This window comes from Coregonus clupeaformis, chromosome 3 (assembly GCF_020615455.1).
Source record: "Coregonus clupeaformis isolate EN_2021a chromosome 3, ASM2061545v1, whole genome shotgun sequence".
Classification (NCBI taxonomy): domain Eukaryota; kingdom Metazoa; phylum Chordata; class Actinopteri; order Salmoniformes; family Salmonidae; genus Coregonus; species Coregonus clupeaformis.
The window spans coordinates 11,552,507-11,570,838 of NC_059194.1; the positions used below are offsets into that span (position 1 = coordinate 11,552,507).

Genomic DNA, 18,332 nt, shown 5'->3' on the forward strand with positions numbered 1-18,332 from the left:
CTACCCACATGTACATACAGTGGGGAAAAAAAGTATTTAGTCAGCCACCAATTGTGCAAGTTCTCCCACTTAAAAAGATGAGAGAGGCCTGTAATTTTCATCATAGGTACACGTCAACTATGACAGACAAAATGAGAAAAAAAAATCCAGAAAATCACATTGTAGCATTTTTAATGAATTTATTTGCAAATTATGGTGGAAAATAAGTATTTGGTCAATAACAAAGGTTTCTCAATACTTTGTTATATACCCTTTGTTGGCAATGACACAGGTCAAACGTTTTCTGTAAGTCTTCACAAGGTTTTCACACACTGTTGCTGGTATTTTGGCCCATTCCTCCATGCATATCTCCTCTAGAGCAGTGATGTTTTGGGGCTGTCGCTGGGCAACACAGACTTTCAACTCCCTCCAAAGATTTTCTATGGGGTTGAGATCTGGAGACTGGCTAGGCCACTCCAGGACCTTGAAATGCTTCTTACGAAGCCACTCCTTCGTTGCCTGGGCGGTGTGTTTGGGATCATTGTCATGCTGAAAGACCCAGCCTCGTTTCATCTTCAATGCCCTTGCTGATGGAAGGAGGTTTTCACTCAAAATCTCCGATACATGGCCCCATTCATTCTTTCCTTTACACGGATCAGTCGTCCCTGGTCCCTTTGCAGAAAAACAGCCCCAAAGCATGATGTTTCCACCCCCATGCTTCACAGTAGGTATGGTGTTCTTTGGATGCAACTCAGCATTCTTTGTCCTCCAAACACGACGAGTTGAGTTTTTACCAAAAAGTTCTATTTTGGTTTCATCTGACCATATGACATTCTCCCAATCCTCTTCTGGATCATCCAAATGCACTCTAGCAATCTTCAGACGGGCCTGGACATGTACTGGCTTAAGCAGGGGGACACGTCTTTCACTGCAGGATTTGAGTCCCTGGCGGCGTAGTGTGTTACTGACGGTAGGCTTTGTTACTTTGGTCCCAGCTCTCTGCAGGTCATTCACTAGGTCCCCCCGTGTGGTTCTGGGATTTTTGCTCACCGTTCTTGTGATCATTTTGACCCCACGGGGTGAGATCTTGCGTGGAGCCCCAGATCGAGGGAGATTATCAGTGGTCTTGTATGTCTTCCATTTCCTAATAATTGCTCCCACAGTTGATTTCTTCAAACCAAGCTGCTTACCTATTGAAGATTCAGTCTTCCCAGCCTGGTGCAGGTCTACAATTTTGTTTCTGGTGTCCTTTGACAGCTCTTTGGTCTTGGCCATAGTGGAGTTTGGAGTGTGACTGTTTGAGGTTGTGGACAGGTGTCTTTTATACTGATAACAAATTCAAACAGGTGCCATTAATACAGGTAACGAGTGGAGGACAGAGGAGCCTCTTAAAGAAGAAGTTACAGGTCTGTGAGAGCCAGAAATCTTGCTTGTTTGTAGATGACCAAATACTTATTTTCCACCATAATTTGCAAATAAATTCATTAAAAATCCTACATTTTTGATTTTCTGGATTTTTTTTCTCAATTTGTCTGTCATAGTTGACGTGTACCTATGATGAAAATTATAGGCCTCTCTCATCTTTTTAAGTGGGAGAACTTGTACAGTTGGTGGCTGACTAAATACTTTTTTTCCCCACTGTATTACCTCAACTACCTCAACTAGCCGGTGCCCCCGCACATTGACTCTGCACCGGTACCCCCGTATATAGCCTCCCTACTGTTATTTTATTTGACTTCTGCTCTTTTTTTCTCAACACTTTTTTGTTGTTGTTGTTTTATTTTACATTTTTATATAAAAATAAATGCATCGTTGGTTAAGGGCTGTAAGTATGCATATCACGGTAATGTCTACACCTGTTGTATTCGGCGTATGTGGCAAATAAAATTTGATTTGATTTGATTTGAATTAGCTGAAAAGGTTCAAGAGGCTTCTTCGTAAAACTAACCCAGAGTCCTTTGAGAGTCAGAGGGAGGATTAGGAAATGGTGAACACTGAAGATGAGAAACAGTGCAGCAGTGCCAGAGAGGGGGCTCTGAAGATCACCCTGCACGTCCTGAGGAACATGAACCAGATGGAGCTGGTCACTAAAATTCATAACTTATGTTCTTCAATATATAATTAATTGAATTAACCTTGCATTTTTAGGTAATTCATATGAACTCCAATCCACCTTGAAGAAGAAGTTTCAGTGTGTATTTAAGGGAATAGCTGAACAAGGAAACCCAATACTTCTCAATAATATCTACAAAGAGCTCTACATCACAGAGGGTGGAAGTGGAGAGGTCAATCATGAACACAAGGTGAGACGGATTGAGGCACGATCCAGGAGACCAGCAACATGAGACGCCTATCAAATGTAACGACATCTTTAAACCATTACCTGGACAAGACAAACCTATCAGAACTGTGCTGACAAAGGGAGTTGCTGACATTGGAAAAACAGTTTCTGTGAAAAAGTTCATCTTGGACTGGGCTGAAGGAAAAGCGAATCAGAATATCCACTTCATATTTCCGCGTCCCTTTCGAGAGCAGAATTTGATGAAAGGGGGGAAAAGAGCTTGACTGAACTTCTTGATCGTTTTGTCCCAGAGACAAAATAATTTGGTCCCAGCAATGAAATGTGCAAAGTTCAGTTCGTTTTTTATGGTCTGGATGAGTGTAGACTTCCTCTAGACTTCCAGAACAATGAGATCTGTTGTGATGTCACAGAGTCACATTTTGTGGATGTGCTGCTAACAAATCTCATCAAGGGGAATCTGCTTCCCTCTGGATAACCTCAAGACCTGCAGCAGCAAATCAGATCCCCTGAGTGTGTTGACCAGGTCACCGAGGTGCGAGGGTTCAATGACCCACAGAAGGAGTACCTCAGAAGGAGAATCAATGACGAGAACCAGGCCAGGAAAGTCAATTCACACATAAAGCCATCAAGGAGCTTCCACATCATGTGCCATATACCAGTCTTCTGCTAGATTTTAGCCACAGTTCTAAAGAGACTGTTGGGTGAAACAGAGAGTGGAGAGATGCCCAAGACCATGACTCAGATGTACAAACCCTTCATGGTGTTTCAGATCAAACAGAAGAATCAGAAGTACCATTGAGACCATGACAGGGATCCAGGCTTTGATGTAGAGATTATTATGTCACTGGGAAAACTGGCCATTAAACATCTTGGAAAGGGCCATTTGATCTTCTATGAGGAAGACCTGAGAGAGTGTGTCATTGATGTCAGAGAAGCATCCGTGTACGCAGAAGTGAGCACACAGATCTTTAGAGAGGAGTGTGGGCTGCACCAGAGGAAGGTGTACTGCTTTGTGCATCTGAGCATCCAAGAGTTTCTTGCTGCATCATATGTGTTTCTCACATTCCAGGACAGCACTGAAAATACACAGACATCCTCATCCAGGGAAAGGTCGTCATCACTTACAATCGACTTACACAAGAGTATTGTGGATAAAGCCTTAGAGTGCAAGAATGGACATCTAGACCTGTTCCTCCACTTCCTCCTGGACTTGTCACTGGAGTCCAATCAGACAATGGGGTAACAATTGGGATGAAATAATCTGTTCCGTCTGAATGAGCTGAATGACCATTCTCCAGTAGAGGAGATCCAACGCTACCTGGATCAGGAAGTCTCTCAGAAACCAGGCTCTCATTGAAACAGTGGTCTGCTCTGGTCTTTGTGTTGCTGACTTCAGAAGAGGAGCATGATGTGTTTGACCTGAGGAAATACTTCAGATCAGAGAAGGGTCTACTGAAGCTGCTTCCAGTGGTCAAAGCCTCTAAGACAGCACTGTAAGTACTTAGATAAAACCATTCCCAAACAACAGCTATTCATTTACTGTATGTGACTCAAATAGTTTTGGTAAAAATGTCAGAATATATGATCTTATACAGCAAATTGCCCAGTGTTACCTAGTGTTGGATTTTCAGTCTCACATCCTTGGAGAGCTCTTTGGTCTTGGCCATAGTGGAGAGTTTGGAATCTGATTGATCGATTGCTTCTGTGGACAGGTGTCTTTTATACAGCAAACTTTAGGAGACGGTCCTGGCGCTTGCTGGACATTGCTACTCTATGTACCTGTCACGACTTTCTCCAAGGCTGCCTCCCCTCCTTGTTCGGGCAGGTTTCGGTGTTCGGTGTCACCGGCTTACTAGCTACTTTTTTTTCCCATTTATCATCACTCCATTTGTCTTGTCTTCAATCACACACACCTGGTCCTTATTCCCTCATTAGTCATGGTATAAGTGTTCCTTCTGTTTCCTTGTCTGTGTGGGTGATTGTTTATTGTGGAGGTTTGTGAAGCTCGGTGGAGCTCGTGTATTGTGTATCGACGGGAGTATTTTCCTGTGTGCCTTGTATTTTCCAGTGCAGCTGTTTTGTGCCATGGAGTGTGTTTGACGCATTTCTGCATAAACCTGTATTTTGCGGATTAAAGCCTGTTATTCTGTGATTTACCCTCCTGCGCCTGACTTCTTCAACACCACCTCATCACAGTACCGGGCAAACTAAATGAAGTGCATCTCAAGTATTACAAAGTATTTGACATGTGTATCTGACCCAGGTCTGGTGAGGTGGTTGAAAAGTGGTTTGGTCCTTGTGTGGCACTGTAAATGCAGCCTCAATCCACAAGTGCTTCCAGGAAATGAAACATAAGGCTGGAATGGGATAGTTGGGATGTGGGTGAAATAAAGTGTCTGATGTCTGAAAGAAGTGTGATTTCCTTTACGGTCCATTGAGCTATTTAAAACAGTATTATAATCTCCCACCATAATAATAGAGTCTTGAATTGCTTGCAGGGTTGATAATTTATTATATACAATGAGGGAAAAAAGTATTTGATCCCCTGCTGATTTTGTACGTTTGCCCACTGACAAAGAAATTAGCAGTGAAAATACAGAAAAATACAGAAAAACGCATGTCAAAAATGTTATAAAATGATATGCATTTTAATGAGGGAAATAAGTATTTGACCCCCTCTCATTCAGAAAGATTTCTGTCTCCCAGGTGTCTTTTATACAGGTAACGAGCTGAGATTATGAGCACACTCTTAAAGGGAGTGCTCCTAATCTCAGCTTGTTACCTGTATAAAAGTCACCTGTCCACAGAAGCAATCAATCAATCAGATTCCAAACTCTCCACCATGGCCAAGACCAAAGAGCTCTCCAAGGATGTCAGGGACAAGATTGTAGATCTACACAAAGTTGGAATGGGCTACAAGACCATCGCCAAGCAGCTTGGTGAGAAGGTGAGAACAGTTGGTGCGAGTATTCACAAATGGAAGAAACACAAAAGAACTGTCAATCTCCCTCGGCCTGGGGCTCCATGCAAGATCTCACCTCGTGGAGTTGCAATGATCATGAGAACGGTGAGGAATCAGCCCAGAACTACATGGGAGGATCTTGTCAATGATCTCAAGGCAGCTGGGACCATAGTCACCAATAAAACAATTGGTAACACACTACGCCGTGAAGGACTGAAATCCTACAGCGCCCGCAAGGTCCCCCTGCTCAAGAAACCACATATACAGGCCTGTCTGAAGTTTGCCAATGAACATCTGAATGATTCAGAGGAGAACTGGGTGAAAGTGTTGTGGTCAGATGAGACCAAAATGGAGCTCTTTGGCATCAACTCAACTCGCCGTGTTTGGAGGAGGAGGAATGCTGCCTATGACCCCAAGAACACCATCCTCACCGTCAAACATGGAGGTGGAAACATTATGCTTTGGGGGGGGTTTTCTGCTAAGGGGACAGGACAACTTCACCGCATCAAAGGGACGATGGACGGGGCCATGTACCATCAAATCTTGGGTGAGAACCTCCTTCCCTCAGCCAGGGCATTGAAAATGGGTCGTGGATGGGTATTCCAGCATGACAATGACCCAAAACACACGGCCAAGGCAACAAAGGAGTGGCTCAAGAAGAAGCACATTAAGGTCCTGGAGTGGCCTAGCCAGTCTCCAGACCTTAATCCCATAGAAAATCTGTGGAGGGAGCTGAAGGTTCGAGTTGCCAAACGTCAGCCTCGAAACCTTAATGACTTGGAGAAGATCTGCAAAGAGGAGTGGAACAAAATCCCTCCTGAGATGTGTGCAAACCTGGTGGCCAACTACAAGAAACGTCTGACCTCTGTGATTGCCAACAAGGGTTTTGCCACCAAGTACTAAGTCATGTTTTGCAGAGGGGTCAAATACTTATTTCTCTCATTAAAATGCAAATCAATTTATAACATTTTTGACATGCGTTTTTCTGGATTTTTTTGTTGTTATTCTGTCTCTCACTGTTCAAATAAACCTACCATTCAAATTATAGACTGATCATGTCTTTGTCAGTGGGCAAACGTACAAAATCAGCAGGGGATCAAATACTTTTTTCCCTCACTGTATATTGTCAAAGAAGTGTGGATCATCATTATTTGGTCTGTAAAGGTTAATGAGCCATATCTGTTTATGGTCCAATAACAATAATCCATCTACCTTGCGTATCTGTTTGGACAATTTGCACATTCGGATCGAAATTACTGTTAATTAATATCATCACCCCTTTTGAGTTTCTTTGCCCATGGGAGAAGTATATTTCACCCCCCCATTCCTTTTTCCACACAACTTCATCTAGAATTGTTGAATGAGTTTCCTGTAAACAATAGATATTATATTCCTTCTCTTTGAGCCATGTAAATATAGTTCTTCTTTTGTTATTATTTGCTAAGCCATTACAATTATAACTGGCTATACCTATTTCACCATATACCGTAATGAAATACAAGTTTCAAATCTATTTATCATTATATATGTTTGTAAATTTACCAATAAAAAATACCATAGTGATTGAGTCTCCATATAGCTGTACCATGATATTTGCATTGCTACTAAGTAACCCTCCAATTGTTCTCCACTAATTCCCCCGCTAAAGCCCCTCCCCGTCCCAAGTTGGGCCGTCATCCCAGTGATCGGCATACCACCCCCGTCCCTCCGGGTCCCTAGGGCCCAGAGAGGCCAGGACCCATCCAGAAGCAGGTCAACTGCCAAAAGAATTTCCAATGCTCTCACCTCAACATATATATATATCTTATTTTCCATCATTATCAATTAATATGTGTAATAATGTCGGCCATTCATGCGTAGGATTTTAACCTATAACCCAGATTGCCATTGTATTACATTGTATTTTTGACAAGCAATTATTATTTTAGCAAACAATTATATTGTGGTTCACCCTATATTCTTGCTAACATCCGTACCCCCTTGCAACAGATGTGGGATAAACACACACGCAAATACTCTAACACACTCAACCCCTTTCCTCCACAATCAACCATAAAATCAGATGCTCAACGGTTGTTACATCCCAGAGCCCAACACAAGAAAGGACCTGATTTACGAATGCATATACGAATGCATATACAGTTACAGCTGTTTGAGAAAGCATGCAAGATTCAGCAAAAATTGACAACAATGTGAGATTTGATTAATCTATTTAATCTATGTCAAGTCCTAGGTAATGGAGATCAGATCCACCCTCTTCACCTGAGACACAAACACTCTGGTCCCTCGTTTAACCATTTTTCACAAGCAGACCTTTTATTATTTTGTGCCATCTTGTCCATATGTTAGTGCTGTAATGTATCATCCGTATACTACGTTGTAAAAACACCAGAATGCATTAGGTCATGATCCCCCATTTGATTGACAGCTGCTGAAATAGGACACTTTATTTGGACAGCCGAGTAGTACAGTTAGGCCATCCCCACACACTACACTGCTGTTGTTGAGGGGTGGAGTAGAGGAGTGTCAATACCCATAACATTTTCATAGCCCACTGTCTCTTTACAGCACTATCCATTCTTAGAGGTCAGAAAACAAGACACCTTTGGTAAGATACTTTTTCGTTTTTGTTAATATTCATTCTGCAATGTTTTTGTGACATATAAGACAAGACAAAAAAATCATGGGTATATTTCATATAAAAACATATATGAGTGTATTTACTTATGAATTTCCATGTTTTTCTATAAAACTCGAAGAGCATCTGTTGGTGGAAATGTATGTTCTTAGAAGAGTGACTCATGACATTGTAAATTATGATATACCAACCTATGTTATGCTTACACAATTGCTTTTTCAGATTTGACCAATTCTACTTAGTCTCATCAACAAGTTATATCTCATGGTAAGTGTTTTTTTTTTGTTTACTGGTGTGTTAGTTCAAAGTATTGCAAATACAGCAGTGAAATGGGCCGCACAAGTTCAGGTTGACTTGGGATCGTTATCCAATGATGGCCACTTTTGGCCAGGGTTCTTCAGTAGCTAGCTACATAATGTACCGATAGCCACTTTTGACCAGGGTTTTCCAGTGGCTATACAGTGCCTTGCAAAAGTATTCATCCCCCTTGGCGTTTTTCCTATTTTGTTGCATTACAACCTGTAATTTAAATGGATTTTGTAATGGACATACAAAAATAGTCCAAATTGGTGAAGTGAAATGAAAAAAAGAACTTGTTTAAAATAATTCAAAAAAAATAATTACGGAAAAGTGGTGCGTGCATATGTATTCACCCCCTTTGCTATGAAGCCCCTAAATAAGATCTGGTGCAACCAATTACCTTCAGAAGTCACATAATTAGTTACATAAATTTCACCTGTGTGCAATCTAAGTGTCATATGATCTCAGTATATCTACACCTGTTCTGAAAGGCCCCAGAGTCTGCAACACCACTAAGCAAGGGGCACCACCAAGCAAGCGGCACCATGAAGACCAAGGAGCTCTCCAAACAGGTCAGGGACAAAGTTGTGGATAAGTACAGATCAGGGTTGGGTTATAAAAAAATATCAGAAACTTTGAACATCCCACGGAGCACCATTCAATCCATTATTAAAAAATTGAAAGAATATGGCACCAAAACAAACCTGCCAAGAGAGGGCCGCCCACCAAAACTCACGGACCAGGCAAGGAGGGCATTAATCAGAGAGGCAACAAAGAGACCAAAGATAACCCTGAAGGAGCTGCAAAGCTCCACAGCGGCGATTGGAGTATCTGTCCATAGGACCACTTTAAGCCGTACACTCCACAGAGCTGGGCTTTACGGAAGAGTGGCCAGAAAAAAGCCATTGCTTAAAGAAAAAAATAAGCTAACACGTTTGGTGTTCGCCAAAATGCATGTGGGAGACTCCCCAAACATATGGAAGAAGGTACTCTGGTCAGATGAGACTAAAATTCAGCTTTTGGGCCATTATGGAAAATGCTATGTCTGGCGCAAACCCAACACCTTTCATCACCCCGAGAACACCATCCCCACAGTAAAGGATGGTGGTGGCAGCATCATGCTTTGGGGATGTTTTTCATTGGCAGGGACTGGGAAACTGGTCAGAATTGAAGTAATGATGGATGGCACTAAATACAGGGAAATTCTTGAGGGAAACCTGTTTCAGTCTTCCATAGATTTGAGACTGGGACAGAGGTTCATCTTCCATAAGGACAATGACCCTAAGCATACTGCTAAAGCAACACTTGAGTGGTTTAAGGGGAAACATTTAAATGTCATGGAATGGACTAGTCAAAGCCCAGACCTCAATCCAATTGAGAATCTGTGGTATGACTTAAAGACTGCTGTACACCAGCGGAACCCATCCAACGTGAAGGAGCTGGAGCAGTTTTGCCTTGAAGAATGGGCAAGTATCCCAGTGGCTAGACGTGCCAAGTTTACAGAGACATACCCCAAGAGACTTGCAGCTGTAATTGCTGCAAAAGGTGGCTCTACAAAGTTTTGACTTTGTGGGGGTGAATAGTTATGCACGTTCAAGTTGTATGTTTTTTAGTCTTATTTGTTGTTTGTTTCACCCCAAAAAATATTTTGCATCTTCAAAGTGATAGGCATGTTGTGTAAATCAAGTGATACAAACCCCCCAAGAAATCCATTTTAATTCCAGGTTGTAAGGCAGCAAAATAGGAAAAATGCCAAGGGGGTGAATACTTTCGCAAGCCACTGTATAATGTACCGATGGCCACTTTTGGCCAGAGTTCTTCAGTGGCTAGCTACATAATGTACTGGCCAGGGTTCTTCAGTGGCGAGCTACATAATGTACTGGCCAGGGTTCTTCAGTGGCTAGCTACATAATGTACTGGCCAGGGTTCTTCAGTAGCTACATAATGTACTGGCCAGGGGTCTTCAGTAGCTAGCTACATAATGTACTGGCCAGGGTTCTTCAGTAGCTACATAATGTACTGGCCAGGGTTCTTCAGTAGCTACATAATGTACTGGCCAGGGTTCTTCAGTAGCTACATAATGTACTGGCCAGGGTTCTTCAGTAACTACATAATGTACTGAAGAAAAAGCTAATAAACCTAACAAGTGTATTATTTCCAATTAAGAACATCTCATTTCATTTGAAACTTCAAGTTGTTCACTCTCTGTGGAGATGGACTGATTAAATGTGCAATATGACAGCAAACAGCTCCCCTGCCGTGGCATCAAGCACTAACTTGTTCATCCAGTTCACTTCTTTAATTTGATTTTAGATGGCTTCTTCAGCTCGTTATGAATATTTCTAACTATTTGATTAGATGATTAAAAAGACAGTCAGAGGTCCACTTCCAAATAATGGTGGTTAATTTGCATAGTGTTGTAATACCGTAAGCATGGTAACATGGATAGCGTGGGTCTAAGCCCACCCACCCAGGACAGAGTTTCATCGGGGGAGTCCTGACTTGAAAACCCCTAGGTAGTCAGGTAGACTATGTTCACTGATGGGGCTCTAGCTCAGAGTAGCAATGTCCATCCTCAGTCCAATCCCTACACATAAATGTAAGAGGACTCCAATCACTCTGCGTCGGAAACTTGAAATAATCAGACAGACAGGCATGCATTGTCTCTTCTGGTTGGTGTGACTCGCGATGGGTTTCAACCATTGAGTAAATAAAGCCAAATGCCATCAATCTAGCAGTGGATTGTCCCATAGGCCTATTTGCATTGGTTGATTAATGTTTGTGCAGATTGCCTATCAAGTCAGGAGAGAGTTGACACCGGTAGTGGAGTGGAGTGGTCATCACCTCTTAATCAGGGAACAGGAGGGGACAGCTGTAAATACAAATAGCAGATGCATTGTGTTACACATGAAACACTGATTCTTTGTAATATTACCTCATTGCCTGCAGGACCAGAAGGAAAACAGAGAGGACATCTTTAATTGATTGAAGTTAATGAAAAAGCTAAAACATGAACCTTAAATGTTAATTCACTCAGCATTAAGGGATATCTTTTTTAACTTAGGCCGGTAGTCAGTCAACCTGCCTCTTCTTCTGGCAATTCTACTAATTTAATTTAATTTAATTCAGTCTTTCTCAAACCTTTGAGGTCATTAGAATACAGACTGTGGGGGATAGAAGAAGGATGCCGGTTTGGCGCACATTCAACAAATCTGATCTAACAAAGTGGATATTTGTCAAATCCGTCATGATTTAAATATTGTAACAGGCCCACAGTGTGGTTACTAAAGTCCGATTTGGAAATATTTGGATGTTTTCGCTGCATAACATTTAGAAGTAGTCCCCTTTCAGGTTTAGAAGAAGTGACTGCTAAATGCTAACTCCCATTTGTATAAGATGGTAGCATGGCTAGCATAGAGAAATCGGTGGTGGTAGTCAAAGTTGTTTTTAACTGTAATGCAGTTGATTGGTGACAATGAAAATAACATGTATTGGTTGACATCCATACAAGCATTATACTCAAATTTTTACCTCAACATAGTGTGAAATACACATATAAACAATAGCCTAAATCTAGGTTAATGTTGTTGGAGGGGTAATGAGGAGATTCGGGATCTTTCCCCCATGTGTTTCCATGGCATTTCCATTGTTTTGGATGAGTTCCATTGACCTCTGTATCTTATCTATGGGAGAGTGGCTCAGATCATAATCAGATCAAGATTGTCATCCCATTAGCTTTCATTTCTTCAAAATAATGTGAATTCATCATCCTCCTCAAATTTGAAGTCACCAACTGCCACTGAAGTAGTCTTCACCGCTCACCCCCTCCATCTATTCACCCCTGGACTTGTAATTCCAGTCGCTCCCTAATGTCAATATCTTTAATGATTAAACATAGTAGAATAATTGAACACCTTGGGCTGATAGCCTTTAATTTGACTTGTAATTCTACAGCAAAGGACAATAGCTAACATTAGCTAAACATAGCTAACCAGCAGCATTCTCAATATGTAGCAGAATTAGACGTTCAGTCGATTCAAATTGTGTGTTTTTCCAATCAGTACATACAGTGCATTCGGAAAGTATTCAGACCCCTTCACTTTTTCCACATTTTTGTTACGTTACAGCCTTATTTATTTATTTATTTTTTCCTCATCAATCTACACACAATATCCCATAATGACAAAGCAAAACGTTTTTTTTTTAATGTTTGCACAAAAATGAAACCTCACATTTATGTAAGTATTCAGACCTGGGCCTCCCGAGTGGCACAGTGGTCTAAGGCACTGCATCACAGTGCTAGCTGTGCCACTAGAGATCCTGGTTCGAGTCCAGGATCTGTCGCAGCTGGCCGCGGCCGGGAGACCCATGGGGTGTCGCACAATTGGCCCAGCATTATCCAGGTTAGGTGAGGGTTTAGCCGGCAGGGATGTTCTTGTCCCATTGCACTAGCGACTCCTGTGGCAGGCGCAATGCACGCTGACACGGTCGCCAGGTGTACGGTGTTTCCTCCGACACCTTGGTGCGGCTGGCTTCCGGGGAGAAAAAAGGGGTAAAATAAATAAACAAAAATAATAAAATATATAAAAGACTAAAATAAAAAGTATTCAGACCATTTACTCAGTACTTTGTTGAACCACCTTTGGCAGCGATTACAGTCTTCTTGGGTATGACGCTACAAGCTTGGCACATCTTCAATGCAGATCCTTTCAAGCTCTGTCAAGTTGGATGGGGAGCGTCGCTGCACAGCTATTTTCAGGTCTCTCCAGAGATGTTAGATCGGGTTCAAGTCCGGGCTCTGGCTGGGCTACTCAAGGACATTCAAAAACTTGTCCCGAAGCCACTCCTGCGTTGTCTTGGCTGTGTGCTTAGGGTCGTTGTCCTGTTGGAAGGTGAACCGTTGCCCCAGTCTGAGGTCCTGAGCGCTCTGGAGCAGGTTTTCATCAAGGATCTCTCTGTACTTTGCTCCGTTTGTCTTTCCCTCGATCCTGACTAGTCTCCCAGACCCTGCCACTAAAAAACATCCCCACAGCAAGATGCTGCCACCACCATGCTTCACCGTAGGGATGGTATTGGCCAGGTGATGAGCAGTACCTGGTTTCCTCCAGATGTGATGTATGGCATTCAGGCCAAAGTTCAATCTTGGTTTCATCAGACCAGAATCCCCCTTCTGATGCCAAGATTCCCCCTCTGCAAACAAACTTGCTAACTAGATTATTGTTTGATTGTGCAAAACATTTTCTCTCATGTCGGTCCCACAACGACACATTTTCAGGAAATGCAGGCAATTAATGTATTCTGTTCCCTCTGTCCATCAGTTGTTATTTCTTTCCCACAGGCTTCCTACAGAGGCAGTGTGAAAGACTTTGTCAACTTTAATGCCAAGCAGGATGCTGAGCTCCTACACAAGGCCATGAAAGGCATAGGTGAGTTACAGTGGCTTGCGAAAATATTCACCCCCCGTTGGCATTTTTCCTATTTTGTTGCCTTACAACCTGGAATTAAAATTGATTTTTGGGGGGTTTGTATCATTTGATTTACACAACATGCCTACCACTATGAAGATGCAAAATATTGCAAAGTCTTTTTTATTGTGAAACAAAAACTTGAGCGTGTGATGAGTGTGATAGAAGGAGTCAGGCGCAGGAGGGTGATCACCGAATGCAGAGTTTATTCCGTCGTACACAAAATAGCGCTGGATAGCGACAAACGAAACAGGCACAGGGGAAAATCTACCCTGGCAATACAAGGTAACGGTAGCTCCAACAAAAACTGGCACAGGGGAAATACTATCCCGGCAATAACAAGGTACGAGTAGCTCCACTGAATAAACAAATAAACAATCACCCACAAGGACAAGGGGGGCAGAGGGAACACTTATACACGGACTAATGAGGGGATAAGAACCAGGTATGTGTGATTGACAAGACAAGACAAATGGAATGATGAATAATGGAGCGGCAGTGGCCAGTAAGCCGGTGACAGCCTCGGCGGAAGTTGTGACCGAGGGTGCATAGCTATGACCAGTTTCCCAATCCCTGCCGATGAAAAACATCCCCACAGCATGATGCTGTCACCACCATGCTTCACTGTGGGGATGGTGTTCTCGGGGTGATGAAAGGTGTTGGGTTTGCGCCAGACATAGCGTTTTCCTTGATGACCAAAAAGCACAATTTTAGTCTCATCTGACCAGAGTACCGTCTTTCATATGTAGTCCTGTGTAGCTCAGTTGGTAGAGCATGGCGCTTGCAACGCCAGGGTTGTGGGTTCGATTCCCACGGGGGACCAGTATGAAAATGTATGCACTCACTAACTGTAAATTGCTCTGGAAAATGACTAAAATGTTTGGGGAGTCTCCCACATGGCTTTTGGCGAACACCAAACATGTTTGCTTATTGCTTTCTTTAAGCAATGGCTTTTTTCTGGCCACTCTTCCGTAAAGCCCAGCTCTGTGGAGTGTACGGCTTAAAGTGGTCCTATGGACAGATACTCCAATCTCCGCTGTGGAGCTTTGCAGCTCCTTCAGGGTTATCTTTGGTAACTTTGTTGCCTCTCTGATTAATGCCCTCCTTGCCTGGTCCGTGAGTTTTGGTGGGCGGCCCTCTCTTGGCAGGTTTGTTGTGGTGCCATATTCTTTCCATTTTTTGATAATGGATTTAATGGTGCTCCGTGGGATGTTCAAAGTTTCTGATATTTTTTTATAACCCAACCCTGGTCTGTACTTCTCCACAACTTTGTCCCTGACCTGTTTGGAGAGCTTCTTGGTCTTCATGGTGCCGCTTGCTTGGTGGTGCCCCTTGCTTAGTGGTGTTGCAGACTCTGGGGCCGTTCAGAACAGGTGTACACTACTGTTCAAAAGTATGGGGTCACTTAGAAATGTCTTTGTTTTCTAAAGAACATTTTAATGTTGTAAATGGTATTGTAGCTGGAAACGGCTGATTTTTAATGGAATATCTACATAGGCCCATTATCAGCAACCATCAGTCCTGTGTTCCAATGGCACGTTGTGTTTGCTAATCCAAGTTTATCATTTTAAAAGGCTAATTGATCATTAGAAAACCCTTTTGCAATTATGTTAGCACAGCTGAAAATTGTTGTGCTGATTAAAGAAGCAATAAAACTGGCCTTCTTGAGAATCTGGAGCATCATTACATTTACGTCATTTAGCAGACGCTCTTATCCAGAGCGACTTGCAGTTAGTGAGTGCATACATTTTTCATACTGGCCCCCCGTGGGAAATGAACCCACAACCCTGGCGTTGCAAGCGCCATGCTCTACCAACTGAGCTACAGGGGACTCGATTACAGAATCAAAATGACCAGAAACAAATAACTTTCTTCTGAAACTCGTCAGTCTATTCTTGTTCTGAGAAATTAAGGCTATTCCATGCCAAGAAACTGAAGATCTCGTACAAAGCTGTGTACTACTCACTTCACAGAACAGCGCAAACTGGCTCTAACCAGAATAGAAAGAGGAGTGGGAGGCCCCGGTGCACAACTGAGCAAGAGCAAAAATACATTAGAGTGTCTAGTTTGAGAAACAGACGCCTCACAGGTCCTCAACTGGCAGCATCATTAAATAGTACCCGCAAAACACCAGTCTCAACGTCAACAGTGAAGAGGCGACTCCGGGATGCTGACCTTCTAGGCAGAGTTGCAAAGAAAAAGCCATATCTCACACTGGCCAATACATTTACATTTACATTTTAGTCATTTAGCAGACGCTCTTATCCAGAGCGACTTACAGGAGCAATTAGGGTTAAGTGCCTTGCTCAAGGGCACATTAACGTCATTTAGCAGACGCTCTTAGTCAGAGCGACTCACAAATTGGTGCGTTCACCCTATAGCCAGTGGGATAACCACTTTACAATTGGGGGGGTAGAAGGATTCCTTTATCCTATCCCAGGTATTCCTTAAAGAGGTGGGGTTTCAAATGTCTCCGGAAGGTGGTGAGTGACTCCGCTGTCCTGGCGTCGTGAGGGTAATAAAAATAAAAGATTAAGAATGGCAAAAGAACACAGACACTGGACAGAGGAAGATTGGAAAAAAGTGTTATGGACAGACGAATCGAAGTTTGAGGTGTTCGGATCACAAAGAAGAACATTTGTGAGATGCAGACCAAATGAAAAGATGCTGGAGGAGTGCTTGATGCCATCTGTCAAGCATAGTGGAGGCAATGTGATGGTCTGGGGGTGCTTTGGTGGTGGTAAAGTGGGATATTTGTACAGGGTAAAAGGGATCTTGAAGAAGGAAGGCTATCACTCCATTTTGCAACGCCATGCCATACCCTGTGGACGGTGCTTGATTGGAGCCAATTTCCTCCTACAACAGGACAATGACCCAAAGCACAGCTCCAAACTATGCAATAACTATATAGGGAAGAAGCAGTCAGCTGGTATTCTGTCTATAATGGAGTGGCCAGCACAGTCACCGGATCTCAACCCTATTGAGCTGTTGTGGGAGAAGCTTGACCGTATGGTACGTAAGAAGTGCCCATCAAGCCAATCCAACTTGTAGGAGGTGCTTCAGGAAGCATGGGGTGAAATCTCTTCAGATTACCTCAACAAATTGTCAACTAGAATGCCAAAGGTCTGCAAGGCTGTACTTGCTGCAAATGGAGGATTATTTGACGAAAGCAAAGTTTGAAGGACACAATTATTATTTATATTAAAAATAATTATTTTTAACATTTACATTTTAGTCATTTAGCAGACGCTCTTATCCAGAGCGACTTACAAAACAAGGACATTTCTAAGTGATCCCATACTTTTGAACGGTAGTGTATATATACTGAGATCATGTGACAGATCATGTAACATTTAAATAAAGTCCACCTGTGTGCAATCTAACTAATTATGTGACTTCTGAAGGTAATTGGTTGCACCAGATCTTATTTAGGGGCTTCAGAGCAAAGTGAGTGAATACATATGTAGGCACCACTTTTCCGTTATTTATTTTTTTGAATGTTTTGAAACAAGTTTTTTTCATTTCACTTCACCAATTTGGACTATTGTGTGCATGTCCATTACATGAAATCCATATAAAAATCAATTTAAATTACAGGTTGTAATGCAACAAAATAGGAAAAACGCCAATGGGGATGAATACTTTTGCAAGGCACTTTAGATGCACGTAAAGTTATACAGTATATGCCATTTAGCAGACACTTTATAAAGTGAGGGTAAACATTTTAGTATGTGGCCCCGGCGGGAATTGAACTCTTAAACCTGGTGTTTCTAGCTCCACGCTCTTTCCAACTGAGTCACAGATACAGTGGCTTGCAAAAGTATTCACTCCCCTTGGCAATTTTCCTATTTTGTTGCCTTACAACCTGGAATTAAAATGGATTTTTGGGGGGTTTGTATCATTTGATTTACACAACATGCCTACCACTATGAAGATGCAAAATATTTTTTCTTGTGAAACAAACAAGAAATAAGACAAAAAAACAAAAAACTTGAGCGTGCATAACTATTCAATACTTTGTTGAGCCACCTTTTGCTTCACTGTGGGGATGGTGTTCTTGGGGTGATGAGAGGTGTTGGGCTTGCAACAGACATAGCGTTTTCCTTGATGGCCAAAAAGCTCAATTTTAGTCTCATCTGACCAGACTACCTTCTTTCATATGTAGTCCTGTGTAGCTCATATTCCATATATTTGGGGAGTCTCCCACATGCCTTTTGGCAAACACCAAATGTGTTTGCTTATTTTTTTCTTTAAGCAATGGCTTTTTTCTGGCAACTCTGCCGTAAAGCCCAGCTCTGTGGAGTGTATGGGTTAAAGTGGTCCTATGGACAGATACTCCAATATCCGCTGCTTTGCAGCTCCTTCAGGGTTATCTTTGGTCTCTTTGTTGCCTCTCTGATTAATGCCCTCCTTGCCTGGTCCGTGAGTTTTGGTGGGCGGCCCTCTCTTGGCAGGTTTGTTGTGGTGCCATATTCTTTCCATTTTTTAATAATGTATTTAATTGTGCTCTGTGGGATGTTCAAAGCTTCTGATACATTTTTTAAACCCAACCCTGATCTGTACTTCTACACAACTTTGTCCCTGACCTGTTTGGAGAGCTCCTTGGTCTTCATGGTGCCGCTTGCTGGTGGTGCCCCTTGCTTAGTGGTGTTGCAGACTCTGGGGCCTTTCAGAACAGGTGTATAC

General features: G+C 42.4%; 1 protein-coding gene across 1 annotated transcript in view; it reads left to right on the forward strand.

Annotated features, from left to right (window-relative positions):
• The first annotated feature begins 3,119 nt into the window (after positions 1-3,119).
• The window catches only part of LOC121538134 (annexin A5-like), a 41,096-nt gene continuing 25,883 nt past the window's right edge, over positions 3,120-18,332 (forward strand). Inside the window, exons 1-2 of the mRNA XM_045206488.1 lie at positions 3,120-3,233; positions 13,520-13,607. Coding sequence (XP_045062423.1) covers positions 3,120-3,233; positions 13,520-13,607 — 202 coding nt within the window. The remainder of the gene's footprint in view (positions 3,234-13,519; positions 13,608-18,332) is intronic.